Source organism: Typopeltis vanoorti, chromosome 16 (assembly GCF_054136105.1).
Source record: "Typopeltis vanoorti isolate ZY-2024b chromosome 16, IOZ_Tvanoo_1.0, whole genome shotgun sequence".
Taxonomy (NCBI): domain Eukaryota; kingdom Metazoa; phylum Arthropoda; class Arachnida; order Uropygi; family Thelyphonidae; genus Typopeltis; species Typopeltis vanoorti.
In genome coordinates, this window is record NC_143564.1 from 79,813,014 (window position 1) to 79,833,161 (window position 20,148).

Here is a 20,148-nt window from a genome sequence, read left to right on the forward strand (position 1 = left end):
GAGAGTCATCTTATACACCGACATATACGGTATATAAAATACTATCGAGCAGTATTGTATTACAAACAAGAAAATAACAATTTTTAGATCTGTTTTAACAACAACAACGTTAATTTGTGTTGTTTGTGCTCGTGTAGTAGCAACATATCTTGGGCTGCAATGCTACCAGCCCAGCCCAAACTGCACGTAAATTACTTGTTACCACCATTATGTTATCCCACTAGGTAGTGGTTTGGTGCAGTCTGCATTGAATGCAGTTCCAGCATTGGGTATACTATCTAATACTGATACTAGCCTGAGCTTGCACAGCACATTGACAATTACAAAATACAACTATTGCTATAAAATGAATTACATAAAATACTATCAAGTAGTATTGTATTATAAACAAGAAAATAATGGGTTTTAGATAAATATATAAAAATTTAAGAACAGTGATAATAAAACGGGAACTTTTATTTTATATTTGAGGGACTTCAGCCCTTATGGACGCCGCTGTGTGTGCGTGTGTGTGTGTGTGTTAAGTAGGATGGAAAAATAATCTTTACCTAGGGTACAATATGACATTATATGTACCTTAGTAACCTACTTATTGATGCTTGAACAATAATACAAGAACTGTCAAAACAAGTTTGGGAAATAAGAAACTGTAAACTGTACAAGTTCATTGTTTTTTAAATTAATTACATCTTAAAGCAGCTGAGGCCACTGTATGTTTATATTATATGAGCCTTGATTTTGTGTGTGTGTGTCTGTGTTGAGAAACTTGATTTTTTCTTGCTAGAAGAAAAAACCAAGTTTCTTGAGTGAAAAATCCTGTTGCCTCTATATCAGACTAGCTAACACAATTCAGTTGGAAAACAGACCTTATAAAGGTTCCTTGAGACTGAAGTATGAGAAATACACCTTTAGACAATTTTGAATCATTTTTCCAAAATTATATAGAAAAGAAAGTATCTGATTATTTCATAAAAAATAAAAATAACTCTGGTTTTCTATACAATATTGATCTGTTTCTGATGACTGCACTGAAGAGAGAGAGAGAGATGAAACCATATTTACAGGAACATTCATCACCCGTATATAAAATAAATACAATTGTATACTTTTAGAGATAAGGGGGAAATACTGATGGTAATGACTGCATTTTTATATAATGTGTGGTGGTATAACTATAAATTTTTTAAATATTTTAAAAAGCAAATGTTATATGCAGACTCAAAATAAGAAAACATTACTTTTGAGATATTTTTTATACATTGAAGACAGTTCAACAGTATTAGTTTTACATGAAAGTTCTACCAAAAAGTCTTGAAATTAGCATGCACACACACACATAGAAGAATGGTGTAAAATGTGTCTGCCTATCCACTTGAAGCAGAAGGGACATTTTACAAAGTCAAGCAAGCTACTGCCAAATGTACAACACATGCAAAACATAGTTTGGTGTGGAGATATTAACAGGGCTAAATGTTTAAAATTTGCTGTCTGTACTAATGGCATCTATGTCTTTTGATCCCTTGATCCCTTAAAAGTTCTGTCCATCTATGCTCCTGCTTTTCTCTCTCTCTCAGATAGCAATATTGCAGTCTCATTAAAGATAAAGCTGAGTTGGTATCTTCCTGCATAGATGACCGAAGCAAATCACCTCCAGCTTTACCTTGAATATTTCATTAAATATCTCTGGTGACATATCATCAGAAGAATCTTGAACAAACCTTTATACCAAAAGAAGGCCTCTAGTCCTAACGGTATCTCAACAGTTGTGCTAAAGAGCTGTGCTCCTGAACTAATGCCTCCTTTATTATCTCTACACTGTACCACTCAGCTGGCATTCACCCATCAATATGAAAGCAGGCTATATTCAGAATAAAGGAGACGGGCATCTGTCATCAAACTATCACATTTTGCTCTCACATTAGTGCTGTTTAAAGTAATGGACTAAGTCATCAATATTCAACTTCCTCAACACCTGAAAAACTGTCATCAGTTACTACAAACAATATGGATGGATTTCACAAATTAAGATCACAGCAGATCTCCATGCTTACATCACCAGCCTCTGCACATGCCACGGAGGCTTGTACATTTACACTTAACATTTCCAAAGTATTTTGATAGGATTTGACATTGAGGGCATCTCAGCAAATAATTGCCATGCTATATTCTGTCTTCCAACCTGTATAATTGCTAGTTTTCTCTTGGATTGGTTGTTAGTGCATCTTAAGGTGGAGGGTGTTCTCTCTCTCTCTGTATTAATGCAGTTATTCCTCAGGGCTCTGCTGTTATTTCGACTACCATATTCCTCCTATACATAAACAACCTTCTCTCATTGACCTCAAGCCCTATATGCAAATTTGCTGATAATAGCAGTCTCCATTCTCCTACTCATAAGACAAACCTTGTATTGCTCACATCTCAAGCTTCAAAATCTATTGTCACTGCACCAAACACTGATTTCCATACCAATCTTCAACTGGGTGATAATAACCTACTCACCTTTAATACTTCCAAAACCCAATTTTGTGTCTGTTTTTTATCTTACTCTCAAAAAAGACTTTCTCCCCACACCCAACCCACTCCAGCTTTTCTTGGCACATGGAGTCACCAGCTTTCCAAAAACTGGGTATTCTTTTTTCACTTAGGTCATTGCTTTTTATCTATCCAGCTACAAAATCTGGCCAAACTCAGAATACTGTCATTTTTGATGATGCACCTAAAACAAAATTCCTGATTTTTTATTTTTTGGTTCTTCCTAATCCAGAAAAATCCACTAGCATATATGGCAAAACTAGTCAGTATAACTGTCTATATTTTACAACCCATTAAATCCCGTGTCAGTTATCATTCATCACAGGGGTAGGTACAGAGATGATAGAGTAAGTTCAGGAGTACATTATTTATTGGCAGTCATGATGGGGCTGTGATACCAAGAGGGCTAGAAAACCATTTTTTTGTTTAGGTTGTTTGAGATTCTTTTGTGGCAAAAGGCCACAGGAGTTATATTCCTGGCACATTGTTCCTGTTATGGTTGGAAGTGATTTGCATTAATCACCTCTCCAAACGGTAAGAAGAGTGATACCAGGAGATCAACTTTGTCTCTAGGTATGGTTGCAATAGTGTTATCTGTATTAGAGATATATGGAGAGTTGGGCAAAAATTGTGCCAACAGCCTTTGCAAGGAACCTGAAGACAACTACCATTGCAAAAGGCAAATTTTCTGCATTTAGCTTTTTCAAATCAGATTCTTAATAGTTATTTTGCAGTCATTGTTTTAGACTTCCTTGAGAGTGAAGTTTGGAGGTTTGTTTTAAACCACAATAGTATGCTACCTTGTTACTGGTGAAATTGTGTTATGTGCATTTATAAATGCCAAACAATACAAAATAATAATAATAAAAAACGAATAAATGTAATGATTCTAAATGAGTTGTACAATGACCATATGCTACTAAATATATGAAGAGCCAAAGGCTTCAATTCGGCTACATATAACTTATTTAAGTTAAGAGATATTACATCCCATATTGTTTCTTAGCCGAATAAGAAACTCAAAGAGTTTCATGCCAAATATAGAAACTATATAAAGTTCGGCAATTCCAAGCATAAGCAAATACCTGGATAGTGCAAGCTGAGGCAACTCATAGCAAAGGTGGAGCAAGCTCCGATCACTATTCTTGATATTTACCCATAATGTGAACTTTGCTCCTAGGAGCTGTATTACTGTTCTACATTATGAGAGAAGGTCACTACCCAGACCGGTTTCAACCGTTATTGAGGTCTCATCAGTGAGTAGGTAGACCTAGTTAATAATACCAAGTTTGTATTATCTCACTGATGACACCTCAATAAAGGTTGAAACCGGTCTGGGTAGCGATATTTCCTTCAGGTTATTTCCTATATCACTTATGTGCAAATTAAACACTAGTTGTCCTAGCACACCATTAGGCACCAGCTATCATCTGGATTTTGCTCTTCCATATACCAGTTTTGATATTTGTCCAGCAGCCACCTTTTTATCTACATAATAAGTGTCATATCCATACTCATTTGTTCTACTTTGCTTAACAGAGTTCCATGTGGTAGTGGTATTTGGTTAAACATCTTTGCCAAATCCAGCAGAATCATCATGTAGCCATTTCCTTTATCCAACTCAGCTGTCACTCTCTTATAAAAAGTTAGTAAATTACTAAGGCATGACCAGTCCTTCACAAAGCCATGTTGCCCCTCACAGAGTATCATATTCCTATCCACCCCTGAATTCTCTTTTTGGCCAGTTTTTGCAGTACTTTTACCACCACTCCTGAGATACTGATTGGTCTGTAATTTGCTATTGCAGTCTCAGAACCTATCTTATGCAAAGGAATTACTTTGCCCTCTTTCCACTCCATTGTAACTCTACTAGAGCTCGAGACAAATTAAGAGCCTAGTCAGAGGTATTGCCAATTCTCTTGCACATTTCCTCAGACTGTGAACTGATATCCCATCTGATCTCACAGCTGTATTTACAGTGAGATTTTCAATATCCTAAGAACCTCCAATTCATTCACCTCTGTTCCCACATAGGTCTCAATGACATATGTCACAGCATTAACCTAACTTGTATGATATACCCTTGCAAAGGGGTCACTCAGTGATGACTTTGCAATATTACTCAACTATTTTATCAGCATCTGTCATCTCGTGATCATCATTACATAACACTCATTAATGTTATTTTTCCATAGTCATTCTTCTCCTTTCCACATAGTGAAATAACTCTTGGGGATTTCCTTTTTTGGCCTGCTGAGCTAGTTTCTTCTCATAATCTGATTTTGCCTTCCTTACCATACTTGTCATCTTTTTTACCTGACTTTTCTACTGTTCATCAGTTTGCTGGTCGCCTTTCTCCTTATATACCCTCTGCAGCATTTTCTTTTTCTGCATCTCATGATTAATGATATTACTCATCCATCTAACTCCTACCTGATTAATCCTCCTTATATATAAAATTTAATATTGCTTCCTCTAGATGTCCATTGACTATCTCCCATGCCCTACTAACTTGCTTTCACTTGCACAATTTTATGCCATGGCACAGCTACAAGCTTCCTACTAAGCTGTCATAATCACCAGCTGTGTAGTTCTACATATATCTCTTCTTGACAGAACATTCCTCATTTTTTATAATCTCTGACGTCAAGACAGCATGGTCAGTCACTTTGCCTAATCAGAGGCAACGTGATCACCTTTCTTATTGGTAGCTCTTCTGATCCTATGACCCAGTCCATTATGCTTAAGTAATTATGTTTCTGTCTGTAAGTGTGTAAATTCCATTTCCTTCCTGCCATGTAATCTCTCTCTTTCCTTGTTCCAGTCTATATCTCCATAGTTGAAGCCCACCATAGTAATCACTCTACCTGTACTCATTGTACTAATTTGTTGATGCTTATCTTCCATATCATCCTTTGAACCATCTAACCTACAGCAGCAACCAACCTTATATTTTGTCTTATTGGCCTTGAGCTTATACCAAACAGATGTCATCTCTATCTTCGCTGAAAATACTACACCTTTCACATTCTATCCCTATAACTACATATAAGGGTAGTCTGAAAAGTTCTCAGCCTAACAATGACAAAACAAATTTATAATTTCTAAATTATTTTTATTTTTCATCAAAATCTCCCTTAAGACTAATACATTTATTCCAGAAATGCTCCAGCACCATTATCGCATCCCTGTAGTGGTTCTCAGTAAGATCTGCAAAATACCCCTCTACAATCACCTCTTGATTCGAAGAAAAATGCTGACCAGCAAGGAATAGTTTTAATTTTGGGAAGAGATAGAAGTCAGAGGGAGCCAAATCTAGGGAATAGGGTGGATGTTCCAACAATTCATAGTGCAGATCCCTTAATTTTCCCATTGCCGAAATACCTTTGTGGACAGGTGCATTGTCCTGAATGAAAGATGAATTTTTTCTTCTGCAAACCGGGTCTTTTCTCACGATTATTTTCTTCTAGTCTGGTTAAAAGATCAGAATAATATTCCCCAGTTATTGATCCCAAAATCCCAAAACACCGATGCCATGAGCTTTCCTGCTGATGGAACCGACTTTGTCTTCTTTGGTGCTGAACAACCAGCTTCTGTCGACTGTTTTGACTGCTGTTTGGATTCTGGTGTGTAATGGTCAATCCAAGTCTCATCCATAGTAATAAATCGACACACAAAATCAGTTTTATTCTTGTTAAAATGCTCCAAGCACTGTTTAGAGATTTTCATGCAAGTGAGTTTGTGATCTGCTGTGAGCAAGCTCGGCACCCATCTTGCGCAAAGCTTTTTCATTTGCAATTCTTCATATAAAATATATCCTAAACATTATTTTGAAATGCCTAAAGTCTCAGCAATTTCATGCACTTTGACTCACCGGTCATCCAATACCATAATGTGCACTTGATCAATGATTTCTGATGTTGTTACACTTTTTGGATGTCCTTCACGTGACTCATCTTCAAGGCTAGTCCGGCCATGTTTAAACTCAGAAGCCTATTTCTTAATTGTCGAAAATGAAGGAGAAGAGTGCCCATAAACTTTTATGAAATTTAAATGAATTTCTTTTAGCGTTAAACCTTCTTTTACAAAGAATTTTATAACCGCATGATACTCAATTTTATCCATTTCAATACAGACAACACTTTTGTTTCAGACAGCTGTATAAAACAAACTACTTGATAGAATGACTTACAATTTCACGTGGATACTTATGACAGATGTACCAACTTAGAAAAAAAAAATCTTACCGATAGTATTGCCATCTATGGTCGAGGCCGAGAACTTTTCTCACCACCCTGGTATCTGCTCTTAGCCAAGTCTTCTCAATATTGCTTATACTTTTAGTGAGATTATGCTAATCAATACCAAAAACTCCTCCCTCTTGTTCCTGATACATCTTTTATTAGTATATATAGAAACTGCAGAATCCCTTAAGGCCTCCAACCACCTTTAATTCCTGTATTTACCACCATATTCAATATTTTTTGCTCGAGAGACTAGATTTTGCACTTGTTGGTCATTTTCACACTCACTCACTTCATGAGTGCTTCAGCATGCTCGGTGAATAAAGTTTCCTCTAGACACCTAACACCAAAACCATTTAGACACACTCTGTCGGCATTATGCAAATCCTTCTTTCCATTATAGAACTACTTTCCATCATAGGAATGATGTAGATAGAACTACTCAGGCCGTTGTAGTTCTATCTACATCATTCCTTCTGCAGAACCTGCATATTGATTTCTTTTCTATCAGATCCCTCCTCAATTTGCCTCTATCATATTGTGGCAGCAGACTTATAATCTTTACCTTCTTGCTGTTCAGTTTTGCTTCATCCTACAACTCGTTCACATCCTCCCTCATAGAATACTTCTCACCTCTCATATCATTAGTGCCAACCAAGATGATTAGTTAATAATAAATTTAGTTTAATCCTTTATCCATGTGTGAGCAAACAGAGTTTGTGCCTGAAAATATCTTCAGGACTGAATATGGTGTTGTGCTACCTTACTGGGGTAAGGTAGTACAACACCGGGCAACTCGTAGCAAAGGTGGACCAAGCTAACATCACTCCTATCCCAGTATCTCCCATAATGCAAAACACATCTCCTTGCGGATATGTATAATGTTATGCATTAAGGGATTGGCCACTACCAAGACCAAGACCTCCCACTGAAGAGACCTTTATTGAGGTTTCTTCAATGGGAGCCAGGCCCAGAGGTGGAGATACCAGGCAGAAGCAATAGCAAGGTCATCTTTACCTATAGGAGTTGCCAAAAGGTGTGCCACCTTTTTTATTAAATTACTCTGGATTTAGAGAAAGATTTGAAAGTTTATTTTTCACTTGGTTAGACTATAATAAATTTAGTTTAATCCTTTATCCAAGTGTGAGCAAACAAAGTTTGCGCCTGAAAATATCCTCAGGACTGAATATGGTGTTCTACTACCTTACTGGGGTAAGGTAGTATAACACCGGGCAACTCATAGCAAAGGTGGACCAAGCTAACGTCACTCCTATCCCAGTATCTCCCATAATGCAAAACGCATCTCCTTGCGGGTAGTCTAACCAAGTGAAAAATAAACTTTCAACATCTTTCTCTAAATCCGGAGTAATTTAATAAAAAAGGTGGCGCACTTTTTGGCAACTCCTATAGGTAACGATGACCTCGCTAATGCTTCTGCCTGGTATCTCCACCTCTGGGCCTGGCTCCCACTGAAGAGACCTCAATAAAGGTCGAAACTAGTCTGGGTAGTGGCCAATCCCTTAATGCATAACATTTTTCATACCGAAAGGAGATGTGTTTTGCATTATGGGAGATACTGGGATAGGAGTGATGTTAGCTTGGTCCACCTTTGCTATGAGTTTCCCGGTGTTGTACTACCTTATCCCAGTAAGGTAGTAGAACACCATATTCAATCCTGAAGATATTTTCAGGCACAAACTTTGCTTGCTCACACTTGGATAAAGGATTAAACTAATTTTAAAATAAAGGATTAATATAGTCTAACCAAGTGAAAAATAAATTTTCAACAAGACAATTAGTTCTTTCACCTTACATTTTTGCATCTGAATACCATGACTAATATCATTAATTTGTACACCAGGGAAACATGATTTTGTTATGCTTTCATAAATTACTCCTCTGATTATAGAGTCTCTGTACATAATTTTATCCTTACCTTGTTTTCTCATTCCATTCTTAACGTTATCCTGAGATTTACCTCAGATCGCCACCTTTCTCTTCTCAGCCCTGCTAATCTCTTGCCGCTTCTGCAACATTTGATTTCGTGCTTTGTTCTGTGACATGCAAGCATGCTATTTCCTTATTTATGTCTATTTAATTGTCCTTTATTTCCACCACTGCATGTTCCATATTTATTCTGACATTAACACTGTCCATTTTACTGTTGATTCTGTCTACTCTACTAACATTTGTTTTTGTCACCTAACTTGCACTAATTGTCAAACACTCAACACATACTCATTCACCAGTTTCACTCTCCTGCCATAAATCCTTTAATTTTGGGGATGAATACATCTCACACACACTACAATGTACAAAATCACATAAATTCAAATCACCCAATAATAATGTCTTTGCCATCATTGTTCTACCACACGTTAGTGCCATACTAACAGTATTCTATTTAAACAAAATAAAATATGTTTACTTACAAACTAAATAACTTTGTCAATCACACACCTATGTAAATCAAAAACTACAGTGATTTAACCTAATACAGTAGAACTCGGTTATAACGAATTCCACGGGACCGCATATATTTGTTCGTAATAACCGTTATTCTTTATATCCAAGAAGGTCATAATTTGAGCGAATTAAAAATGTTTTCAGATTTTTCTCAGCATAGGTATATTGGGTAACATAAATGCATACATATATATAAAGAACAAAAATTTATTTTTAAAACTTCACATTTTTACATAAAAAATCATCAAGCATGCTTTGCTTTGCACAAGACGCATATTTCATACGTTTGAAATTGTTCCTTATACCACTAAGATGCTTGAATGTGTCGTCTGAACTTACAGATCGCAATTCCATAAATCTTGTTAAAATTTGTAAAGCACTTTCTGCTTCACACCAGGTAACGATTTTCTCATCATTGCTATTTTCTTCCTCTGAATCACTACTACTATTATCTTCTTCTGGTGTATGAGAGGTTTGTTTTAAGATGTCAGCGTCTGTCGGTATACCAAGTTGCGACGCCATTATCAATGTCTATAAAATTATCAATCTCTACGCATGTTTCAAAATTGTTCAAGTTCCGCGCTTTTAACCACGCTGATAATGACAAGTTATCCTCTTCATCTTCAGATTCGCACTCGTATTCCACAAGACCGGCTTTCTTAAAACAGTTTTGTATCGTAGATGATGACACCAAATTCCAAGCATCACTCATTAAACGTATTGCGTGAAGTACACTGATCTTCGAGTCGTAAGCATAAGCATTTTCCTTGGATTTTTCTCTGCATTCTATCAGTTCCAAGACTAGCAGATGATGAAAATGGGATTTAAAACATCTAATTATGCCTTGATCAAGTGGTTGCAAGATAGATGTCACATTCGGTGGCAAAAAAACAAGTTTTATGTTTGTTAAATTAGCCACTACAGGATGGGCAGGACAGTTGTCTATCAATAACAAAATTTTCCAGTTTTCACTGCGAAGATTTTTATCCCACTTGTGAATTTCATTTTCGAAAATTGAAGAGGTCATCCAGGCCTTCTTATTCGCTGTATAATCAACGGGAAGTTTCTTTATGTTTTTAAAGCATCTAGGCTTTGCCGATTTTCCAATTACAAGAAGCTTTCTTTTATCACTACCGATCATGTTCGCACAAACTAAAACTCTGAGTCTATTTTTGATAAGTTTTCCGCCAATGCACTTTTTGATTTTAAATTGAAAAGTTTTATCGGGCGTTAAATTATAAAAAAAACCCTGCTTTGTCTGCATTATAAATGTTGTTGTGTCCATACCTTCGTTTGATGTCCGGCCATATATTCTTGACCAGTCAGAAACGTTTTTCAACGGACAACGCCTCGCCACTTACTTTTGCGTAGACAAAATTGTTTCTGTTCTTAAAGCGATCAATCCACCCATTGTTGCATTTAAAATTGCTATAACCAAGTTGAACAGCAAAATTTTTGGCTTGAACTTTCAAAATTGGTCCGCTAATAGGTAAGCCAGCAGTTCATTGCACTTTAAACCACGAAAGAAGTGCCTCGTCAATGTCACTCTTATTACACTTTTTAAGTTTTTTACACTTCGATTAATTGTTTTCAAAAGCTTTCAGAGTCAACTCACGATTCTTCCAAATTGTTGATATTGTGGATGGGGCAAACCATACTTCTTTGCTACTGTCAGATTTGATTGGCCACTTTCCACCTCCCATATAATGTCTACTTTTTCGGAAACTGATAAAATTTTCCATTTGACTCCTGACATTTTTCCACAACCAGAAAATGCGTACGTACGAAATGTCAGTAAAGGAACGACTAATGTGTACGTCCAGGTGAAGATTATCGCAAACTCTTTTTTTAGAGCCGTTGGATTCAGAAAAACGGAATTGCTTTTAATCTCCTAAGAAATTTAACTGTCCACTATTTTCCTAGAAAACCTTCGTTAGTATGTACAATGTATTATACATACATGTATATTGCCACAACAAATATCTTTCAGTTACATTTTATTAGGAGATGAAAAGGACCAGCCCTAAGAATATGTATATTCTTAAATTTTGGTTCGTTATTCCCATGAAACAAATTTGTAATAAACATGAAATACATGCATTAAATCAAATGTAATTCAAATATACCTTCAAAATTATTTGTTATAAACGTGAATTCGCTGTAACTGTATCATTATAACCGAGTTCTACTGTATTATCAACTAAAACATGAAAAAACTGTGTCTTTTGGAAGTACTAATAACAACATGATACTCACACATAATGCACCATCTCATGGTTTAGCCTAATCAGATGATGAAAGCTTACTTGTCAGAGTACTTTTAAGTATGTGTTGTCAGATGAGAGGAAGAATAATTGTATTTATTCCATGTTTTTGGTGTGAGGATAGGGTTGATTGGAAAAATCGATTCCCAGTTTGGTGGTAGTGGTCTGTGGGCAGAGGGATCTTGTTTATTAGATTTACCATTATTAGTCTTTACAGGGGTGGGGGGGGAGATTCATTAGATTTCTCACCTGACACACTGTAATTATTCCATGTCTAGAGATTCCCCAACCTTTCAGTGACTTAGAGAATGCAAAAGAACCCATGACTTCCCTATGGCTCACCATTTCTTCCCAAATTGATGATGTGATAGTCTGTCCTGCTTTTATCAGAACACTATACTTCCAGTCTTTTCCTTTCTTTTTTCATGCAGTGTAATAGTGATTGTAATTATTTTAGATGAATCAAGTTGGAGAGAGAGAGAGAGAGAGATTTTATTTTTGTTACAGTATATTTCAGTGCTTTTTTTATTTATTTTTATATATTCTTCTTTTTTTTCTTTTCTTTTTTTTTAGAAAAAGCATCTGGTAGGATTTAAATGTCCAACTCATGCAGCTTGTCATCATATGTGGAGGTGTGCAGTTGAACAGAGATACTTTTTCACGTATGTTTGTTTTTGTAATGGATTTTGTCTTCATTTATGAAATGTATGTATGTGAATTTTATTAGCGTAAAATATGCTCTTAAGAGATTGCCATGTCTCTGTGGCTATATATACAGTCATTATTTATTGTGCTGCCTTTGATTTTCAAATTAGTATAATTGACACTGTATTATATACTGAGAAATATTCAAATACTATATTCATAAGTTACATTTGATATCTTATTTGTTTTATGCATGTGTAGAGGCTTAAGTGCTGTGAGGACATCATGTTGGAGGCTTAATGGATTTTTTACAACACTCAAAAAGAATTAAAATAGAATTTAATACTTCCTATATTTCATCCTAGTCACTAGGACATCTACGGGGATTACAAAAACAATTAATGTAACATATACACAAATAACAAACAATACTAAGCCCAACCACGTGGGTGACACTAAAGTCCTATCCAGGTAGAGTGCCCTCTAAGGGCAGTAGTAGGTGGCCTGGAATGTAAGGTGGGAACTCTGGTGATGAGTGTTTCCCAAATCTTCGGAAGCTTGATGCAACCGTATTTATTGAGATTTGGTTGGTTTTTGAGAGCTGCTGCTGCTTCTAAGAAAAGTCTCTCTTTCTTGAATTTGCTGTGGTGGAGCATGGTGGTTTTCTTCCATGATAGCCTGTGGGTGGTGTCCAAAACATGGTCAGCCAAGCCTGAATGGCCATAGTTGTGTTTGAAGTTGTAAGACTTGTGTTCCTCTAAACGGATGGATGCTGATCTGCTGTCTGTCCAAAGTATGCCAGCTTACAGGAACAGGGTACTTTGTAAACTCTAGGCAGAGAGAGAGGAGGGAGCTGATCTTTCGTAGAACGGATAAGGGTAGCAAGTTTGCGGTGGGGCTTATATGCTGTGTGTAGGTTGTACTGTTTTAGTATCTTGGCTATTTTTTCGGATGTGCCACGGATGTAGGGTATGGTGATGGCATTTTTAAAATCTTGTTGACGAGAAGGACTGGGAATGGGGGAGGAGTTGATTATTTTTTTGATACTGTGATCACTGTAGCCATTGGAGAGGGATACTTTTTTCTTTACGTAGTTTCAGGAGAGCCGTGCGTTGGGCATTCTTTGCCGCCAAAAAGTAATTTATCATATGCCCAACTCACGGCTCTCCTGAAACTACGTAAAGAAAAAAGTATCGTCATCACCAGAGCGGATAGGGGTAAAACTAAAAATCTTACTCAAAAAAGTATCTTCCTGGTCCCCTGACATCACGAAAAAACTTAAACCTTTCCGCTCCCATCCCCCCCCCCCCCGAATATACGGTTTACCAAAAATCCACAAACCCAATTCCCCACTCAGGCCTATAGTAGATGCTACCAATGCACCTTGCTATACACTATCTAAACAGCTGGCCAACTCTCTGATCTCCCTCACCGGAAGGTCCCCTTCCTATATAAAAAACTCGACCCACTTTAAAGCCCTCACAGAAAATTTAACCTTGAATAAGACAGACATATTGGTAAGCTTTGATATCTCCTCTTTGTTTATCAATATTCCCTTATTTGACACCTTATCTCTCTTAGAAAACGTTTTTCCCTTTGTCATCTTAGATCTCTTTTCCTTTGCCATTAACTCTGGGTATTTCTCTTGGAACAAAAAAATCTACAAGCAGATAGAGGGAACTGCCATGGGTTCCCCCCTCTCATCCCCCCTTGCCAATTTCTATATGGAAGATTTTGAAAAACGAGCCATAGACTCGGCCCCACTCAAACCTGTCTGGCTTGAGTGGGGCTGAGTCTATGATCTCACACATCATCTACATATCTGGCTAAGATATGTAGATGATGTGTTCTCTATTTGGCCTCATGGCCCAGACACGTTAGACTCCTTCCTCAGTCATCTCAATAGTCTACATCCAAGAATCCAGTTCACTATGGAAAAGGAAAAGAACAATTGTTTACCCTTTCTAGACACCTTAGTCACATGCCTGCCTAATGATACACTTACCTTCACCGTATACAGAAAACCCACACACACAGGCAGATACATTCACAAACTCTCCCACCACCACCCCTCTCAACAATATGGCATTATTAAAACTCTTACCAAGAGAGCCCACAATCTTTGTTCCAGTGGAACTGCCCTCACTACTGAGCTTAACCACATACACAGCACTTTCCTCTCCAATGGCTACAGTGATCATAGTATCAAAAAAATAATCAACTCCTCCCCCATTCCCCGTCCTTCTCGTCAACAAGAATTTAAAAATGCCATCACCATACCCTACATCCGTGGCACATCCGAAAAAATAGCCAAGATACTAAAACAGTACAACCTACACATAGCATATAAGCCCCACCGCAAACTTGCTACTCTTATCCGTTCTACGAAAGATCAGCTCCCTCCTCTCTCTCTCTGCCTGGAGTTTTCAAAGTACCCTGTTCCTGTAAGCTGGTGTACTTTGGACAGACAGCAGATCAGCATCCATCCGTCTAGAGGAACACAAGTCTTACATCTGTAAACACAACTATGGCCATTCAGGCTTGGCTGACCATGTTTTGGACACCACCCACAGGCTATCATGGAAGAAAACCACCATGCTCCACCACAGCAAATTCAAGAAAGAGAGACTTTTCTTAGAAGCAGCAGCAGCTCTCAAAAACCAACCAAATCTCAATAAATACGTTGCATTAAGCTTCCGAAGATTTGGGAAACACTCATCACCAGAGTTCCCACCTTACATTCCAGGCCACCTACTACTGCCCTTAGAGGGCACTCTACCTAGATAGGACTTTAGTGTCACCCACGTGGTTGGGCTTAGTATTGTTTGTTATTTGTGTATATGTTACCTTAATTGTCTTTGTAATCCCTGTAGATGTCCTAGTGACTAGGAATGAAATATAGGAAGTATTAAATTCTATTTTAATTCTTTTTGAGTGTTGTAAAAAATCCATTAAGCCTCCAACATGATATTTGTTTTATGATTTCAATCAAGAAAAAAAGAAAAAAGACTTCTGGTATACATTTTGCACTAAACCATATGACTTTATTTGCTTGCTTTAAGATTCTTTTGTTTTAAACTTACAATAAAGGAATGTAATTTTGTTTTTGCCTAATCATAAAAATGTTGAAATTGTCTCTCACCTGCTTTGATAAATGAAGCAACTGTAGCTGGAATAAGGATCCTGATATAAAATCTCTGACAACTATTGTAGCTTTGATGCAGAAAGGTCTCTTATCATTCAGCCAACTCAACATCTAGTATACAGAATTTTTTACCACTGGACTGTACAATAAAAGATTTTTTATTTACTGTATCAAAGGTGAAATAATCAAGGGTTGAAAACTGGTGTAACAAATGACACATGATGACAAATGTACTCAGTTGGAATTTTAACATTTCAGAACATAATTTGCATCATATCCAAGGGCTGCCGCACGTTTGAAATTCTTGATGAATGATGATGTAAGATGATGATTACTTTTGGTTTTTATTTCAATGAGAAGGTAACACTTCTGTTTTTTCTATGTAGCATTTTGGTTTCTTCCATCTTACCCTGTGTGTAAGAGTAAAGTATAACCTGCTAGTCATGACTTACAATAACAGTGGTAGTGAATGTAATTCTTACATACTCCTGTGCAGATGTTAAGAGATTTTTCTTTCTCTGTAGTAAGCTAGTCACTGCATGTCATCAAGGATAGGGTTTGTTTTCAAGGTTAACAGACAAAGTTTGCTAATTTGATATTTGGTTTGAATATGGTGTAGTACTTATATTTAGCACACTGACTGCCACTAATTTATGACTTTTTTGGTGCTTTAAAACGTCAGTGGTACTGTGAATGTGTTAAACACTATTTTTTCAAATGTGCTCTGGATATAGGTTAGTGATAGTTTTGCTGTGGTCATGAATTCAGAAAAATGATGAGTTTAATAAAATAAACACACATAACCCTACAAGTTTTATAAGTCATCAGACTTACATCATCAAGGGTGCTAGCAAAAGTTAGCACATAAAAAAAGAAAGATTAAAAACAATTAATTACACATAATATATGTTATGAGAACTTCATAATTGGTATATAAAAATAAGTAACCAGAATAAAAAAAAAATTAAATTAATTACTGTATACACGTTAGAACAATGTTACTTGTTGTTGTTGTTGTTATTGTCACATTCTGTAGCATGATGCATGTTGTATCCCAGGTCTGCAATAGCTAGATTTTTAATCATAGCAGACCAACCCCTCCCCAGGCATGGGGTAACAACAGGAGTTCTTAAGGATCAAGACTGGATTACTGTGAGGAGACCTCCACATGGCCTTTTGGGGAATTCGGAGAACCAACCAGGGCTTCTGACCTAATGTCCAATCCTCACCTTCTTGTGGCGCACCCTGTTGGATATCTACCTGGATACTGAACGAACAAGGATGGACTGGTAATTCGGGATTTAGTTGACCAAATGGTATTCCTATTGGCTTAAACCATAACTCAAAAATGATGGTACAATATATTGGAATTTCATTCCTGCTGGGGCATCGCCCGGTTAAACAAGCTCCCCACCATTGATTTCATCAGGGAACAAGGGCAAACAGAGAAAAGTCACCTACCAGAACAAACTCCAACTCAACATCAGCAGAGATCAAGACTGGCACCATCAACATAAGAAGCATCAATGGAAAAGAAATTGAACTAGCAGAAGATTGGATAAGTATCAGATTGACATAATAGGCATTACTGAAACAAAGAAGACAAAAACATATGAGATCTTTCTAAGCAACAAATACAAGATGTTATATTCAGGAAATAACAATCAGGGAAAAGAAGGGATAGCTCTAATATTAAACCCTAAATCTGAAAATAATCTTCTTAAATGGCAGGCAGTAACAAGTAGAGTGATGTGGGCTAATATCAGAATGGGGAACTGGACAATAAATTATTTGTGCCTATTGTCCCACTGAAGGCTACCAATGGAGGAATTTTTTGAGGCATTAGAAAAGGCAGCTGGCACAATGAAAAAGGAAAAGTTGGTGCTTGTTGGAGATCTAAACAGCAGAATGATTAGCAGACATATAAGAATGTTTGGGGAAAATTTCGAGAAATGAGCAAAGCTAATAATAATAGTACCTGCTTGATTTCTGTTCAGGACATGGACTAGTTATTACTAACACCATGTTCCAACAAAAAAGTGTGCACAAATTCACATAGAGAGAAGATGCAAGGAATAAGAAAAGTCTCATTGTTATTGTCGACAGTGATGTTTTCCCACTATTTCAGGACACAAGAATATACAGAGGATTTGAAATAGGAAGTGACCTCCATTTAGTATTGAGCAGGACAAAATTGAACTTCATATTGAAAAGAAGAGTGTATAAGAAAGTTTTGAAACATATTGAAGTTGAACAACTATCAGATGTGAACTGTAGACTCAAATACATAAACATTATTCAAGAAAAACTGAAAGAGTTTGAAAACAAAAAACAAACCTTGGAGATTCAGTGGCAAACCCTAAAGAAAGCTTTGATTGATTCAACCAGAGTGGCATGTGGTGAGGTAATCTGCAAGGATAGAAAAATCAGACTCCATGGTGGACTCAGGAAGTTAAAGAGGCAGTGAAGGAAAAGAAGAAAGCATATCAAAAGCAAGTAAATCATCTTGTGCTCTCAGGGAATACAGAAAAAAATGTAAGAAAGCAAAGCATTGTGTAGAATTAGCTAAACAAAAGTCGTTGGAAGACTTTGTTAAGAACATGGAAATAAATATAAGGAAGGTGGTAAAATATTCTGGAGGCTATTGAAAAAGCTCAGAAATGGAGGAAAGAGTACGTTGAAAGGAATTAGAGATGATAAAGGAGACATGAAAACTGGAGAAAAATATATCCTTGATGTATTAAATAATTACTTTGGAAGATTACAAAATGAAACAAGCAGTGACATGCAGCATGGTGGTAGAAAACATTCAACAAGAATGCCAGCTGGAATATATATATCTGTACTTGAAGTACAAAAAGTTGCTACAAACCTGAAATGTGGGCAGGCAGCTGGAGTAGATGATATTTGACCAGAAATACTAAAATATGGAGGTATAAAAGTTTTACAGTGGCTACATGGCACAACAATTCAGAAACAACATAGAAAAATTGTGTAGGAGAAGCTTGGAGAAGAACAAGCTGGGTTCAGGCCAGTGGTTGTCATGATCAGTTTTTACTTTAAGACAAATAGTTGAGAAATCATTGGAATATAACAAGGATCTGTATTTAAGTTTTGTATATCTACAAAAGACATATGACAACATGCCAAGAGGAAAACTGTTCAAATTGCTCTAATTATTTGGTGTAAATGGGACATTATATCAAGCAATACATAGTCTCTATTTGAGTTGTAAATCAGCAGTTAGAATTGAAGGAGGTACAAGAAAATGGCTTTAGTGAGGTATACAACAAGGGTATACATTATCTCCGCTGTTATGCATCATCTATATGGATCACATTATGAGGGAAAATGGCATTAAACCTAATATCAAAATTGGAGATGTTAATCTTCAATCTTTACTTTATGCAGGTGATGTTATACTCCTAAATAAATCCAGGACAAATCTGCAGATTATCTGACCAATTATTGCATTGGTTATTATTGGCAGATTATTGAATAACTGCTGTAATAAATTTGGTATGAAAATCAGCATTAAGGATAATGACAATGAAAATAGGTAGAAACATTGAAAACATCAACTGCATCTTGAATGGAGAACCTATAGAACAAGTAAAACATTTCAGCTATTTAAGCACAATTTTTAGTGAAGATAACAAATTAAATTTGGAAATAGACAGCAGAATTAGCATGTCTGGTAGGGCAGGAAGTCAGTTGAATAAATATTATATGGAATAAAAGAGAGAGACTAGTCAAAACACTAAACTAACAGTATACAAGACAGTGTTCACACCAATTTTAACTTATGGATCTGAAAACTGGGTTAGAAATAAAACTCCTGATCAAAGACTAGAAACCACAGATATGAGAATCCTGAGAAAGATTATGGGGTGTGAAGAGATGGCATCAATGGCAATATCATATTCAAAACGAGGATATTAGAAAAGAACATGATATTGTTAGCATTCAGGAATGTGTTAGCAGAACTAATCTCAGATGGCATGGTCACTTAAACAGAATAGGAGAGGAAAGATTAGTTAAAGAAGTGTCCTTTGCCAGGATTGCAGCTAAAAAGACACAGAAGATGACCAAGATGTAGGTGGATTGATAGTGAAAAGCACCTTTGAAGACAGAAATATAAGATCTGATAATATTGGTATGTTGACAGATAACAGTGGCTAATCTGGAGGAAAATTGTTGATATGAAGTTAATAATGATGTAGCTGCTCATGTACTACTGTCAGAAGATCCTGTACATCCCCTGAAGGTATATGTGAAGAATTTGATGGTGGTGGTGATGAGCAGACCAAACTTTCTGTAGGATTAAGTCTTGATTTGTGTTACTTATTTGTGTGGGGATCCTTATTATTTCAAAGACTTCCTTAAACTTTCTTGTAAAAACATTATTAAAACAGTATAAGGCATTTTTATTTGTTGCCAAAATACTTGATAAGCATGTGTTAGTTATGGGATGCCTAACCTGATTTATGCTCTCTTCTTTTTTTGACATCGTTTACATGTTCAAACATGTAGATCTCCCCTCCCATCCCATCTGGCCTACACAGCAAATTCCACAAGAGCAAAGAAGCTCATAAACTCCTGTTTTTTTCATGAGATGATGAAGTGTTGGTCGATGTAAAAACTTTGTGATTTTATGCAATGGTTAAAAAGTCACTTTAATGTTGTGTTCAAGTAACAGAAATGAAGACCTGCCTTACCTTGGGCATATCCTTGCCCTCGGTGGTTATGAACCCAAGATAATCAACAATATTCTTAATACACCTCCAACAGCTCCTTTACTTTAATAAGGTTTTAAGAATGCAGTCATGCTACCTTACCTCAGGAATTTTAC

At 36.5% G+C, this 20,148-nt stretch overlaps 1 protein-coding gene across 1 annotated transcript in view; it reads left to right on the top strand.

The window, feature by feature from the left end:
* Frmd5 (FERM domain containing) overlaps positions 1-20,148 on the top strand; it is a 501,610-nt gene that overhangs the window by 396,767 nt on the left and 84,695 nt on the right. The window contains exon 12 of the mRNA XM_090406270.1: positions 12,080-12,168. Coding sequence (XP_090262396.1) covers positions 12,080-12,168 — 89 coding nt within the window. The remainder of the gene's footprint in view (positions 1-12,079; positions 12,169-20,148) is intronic.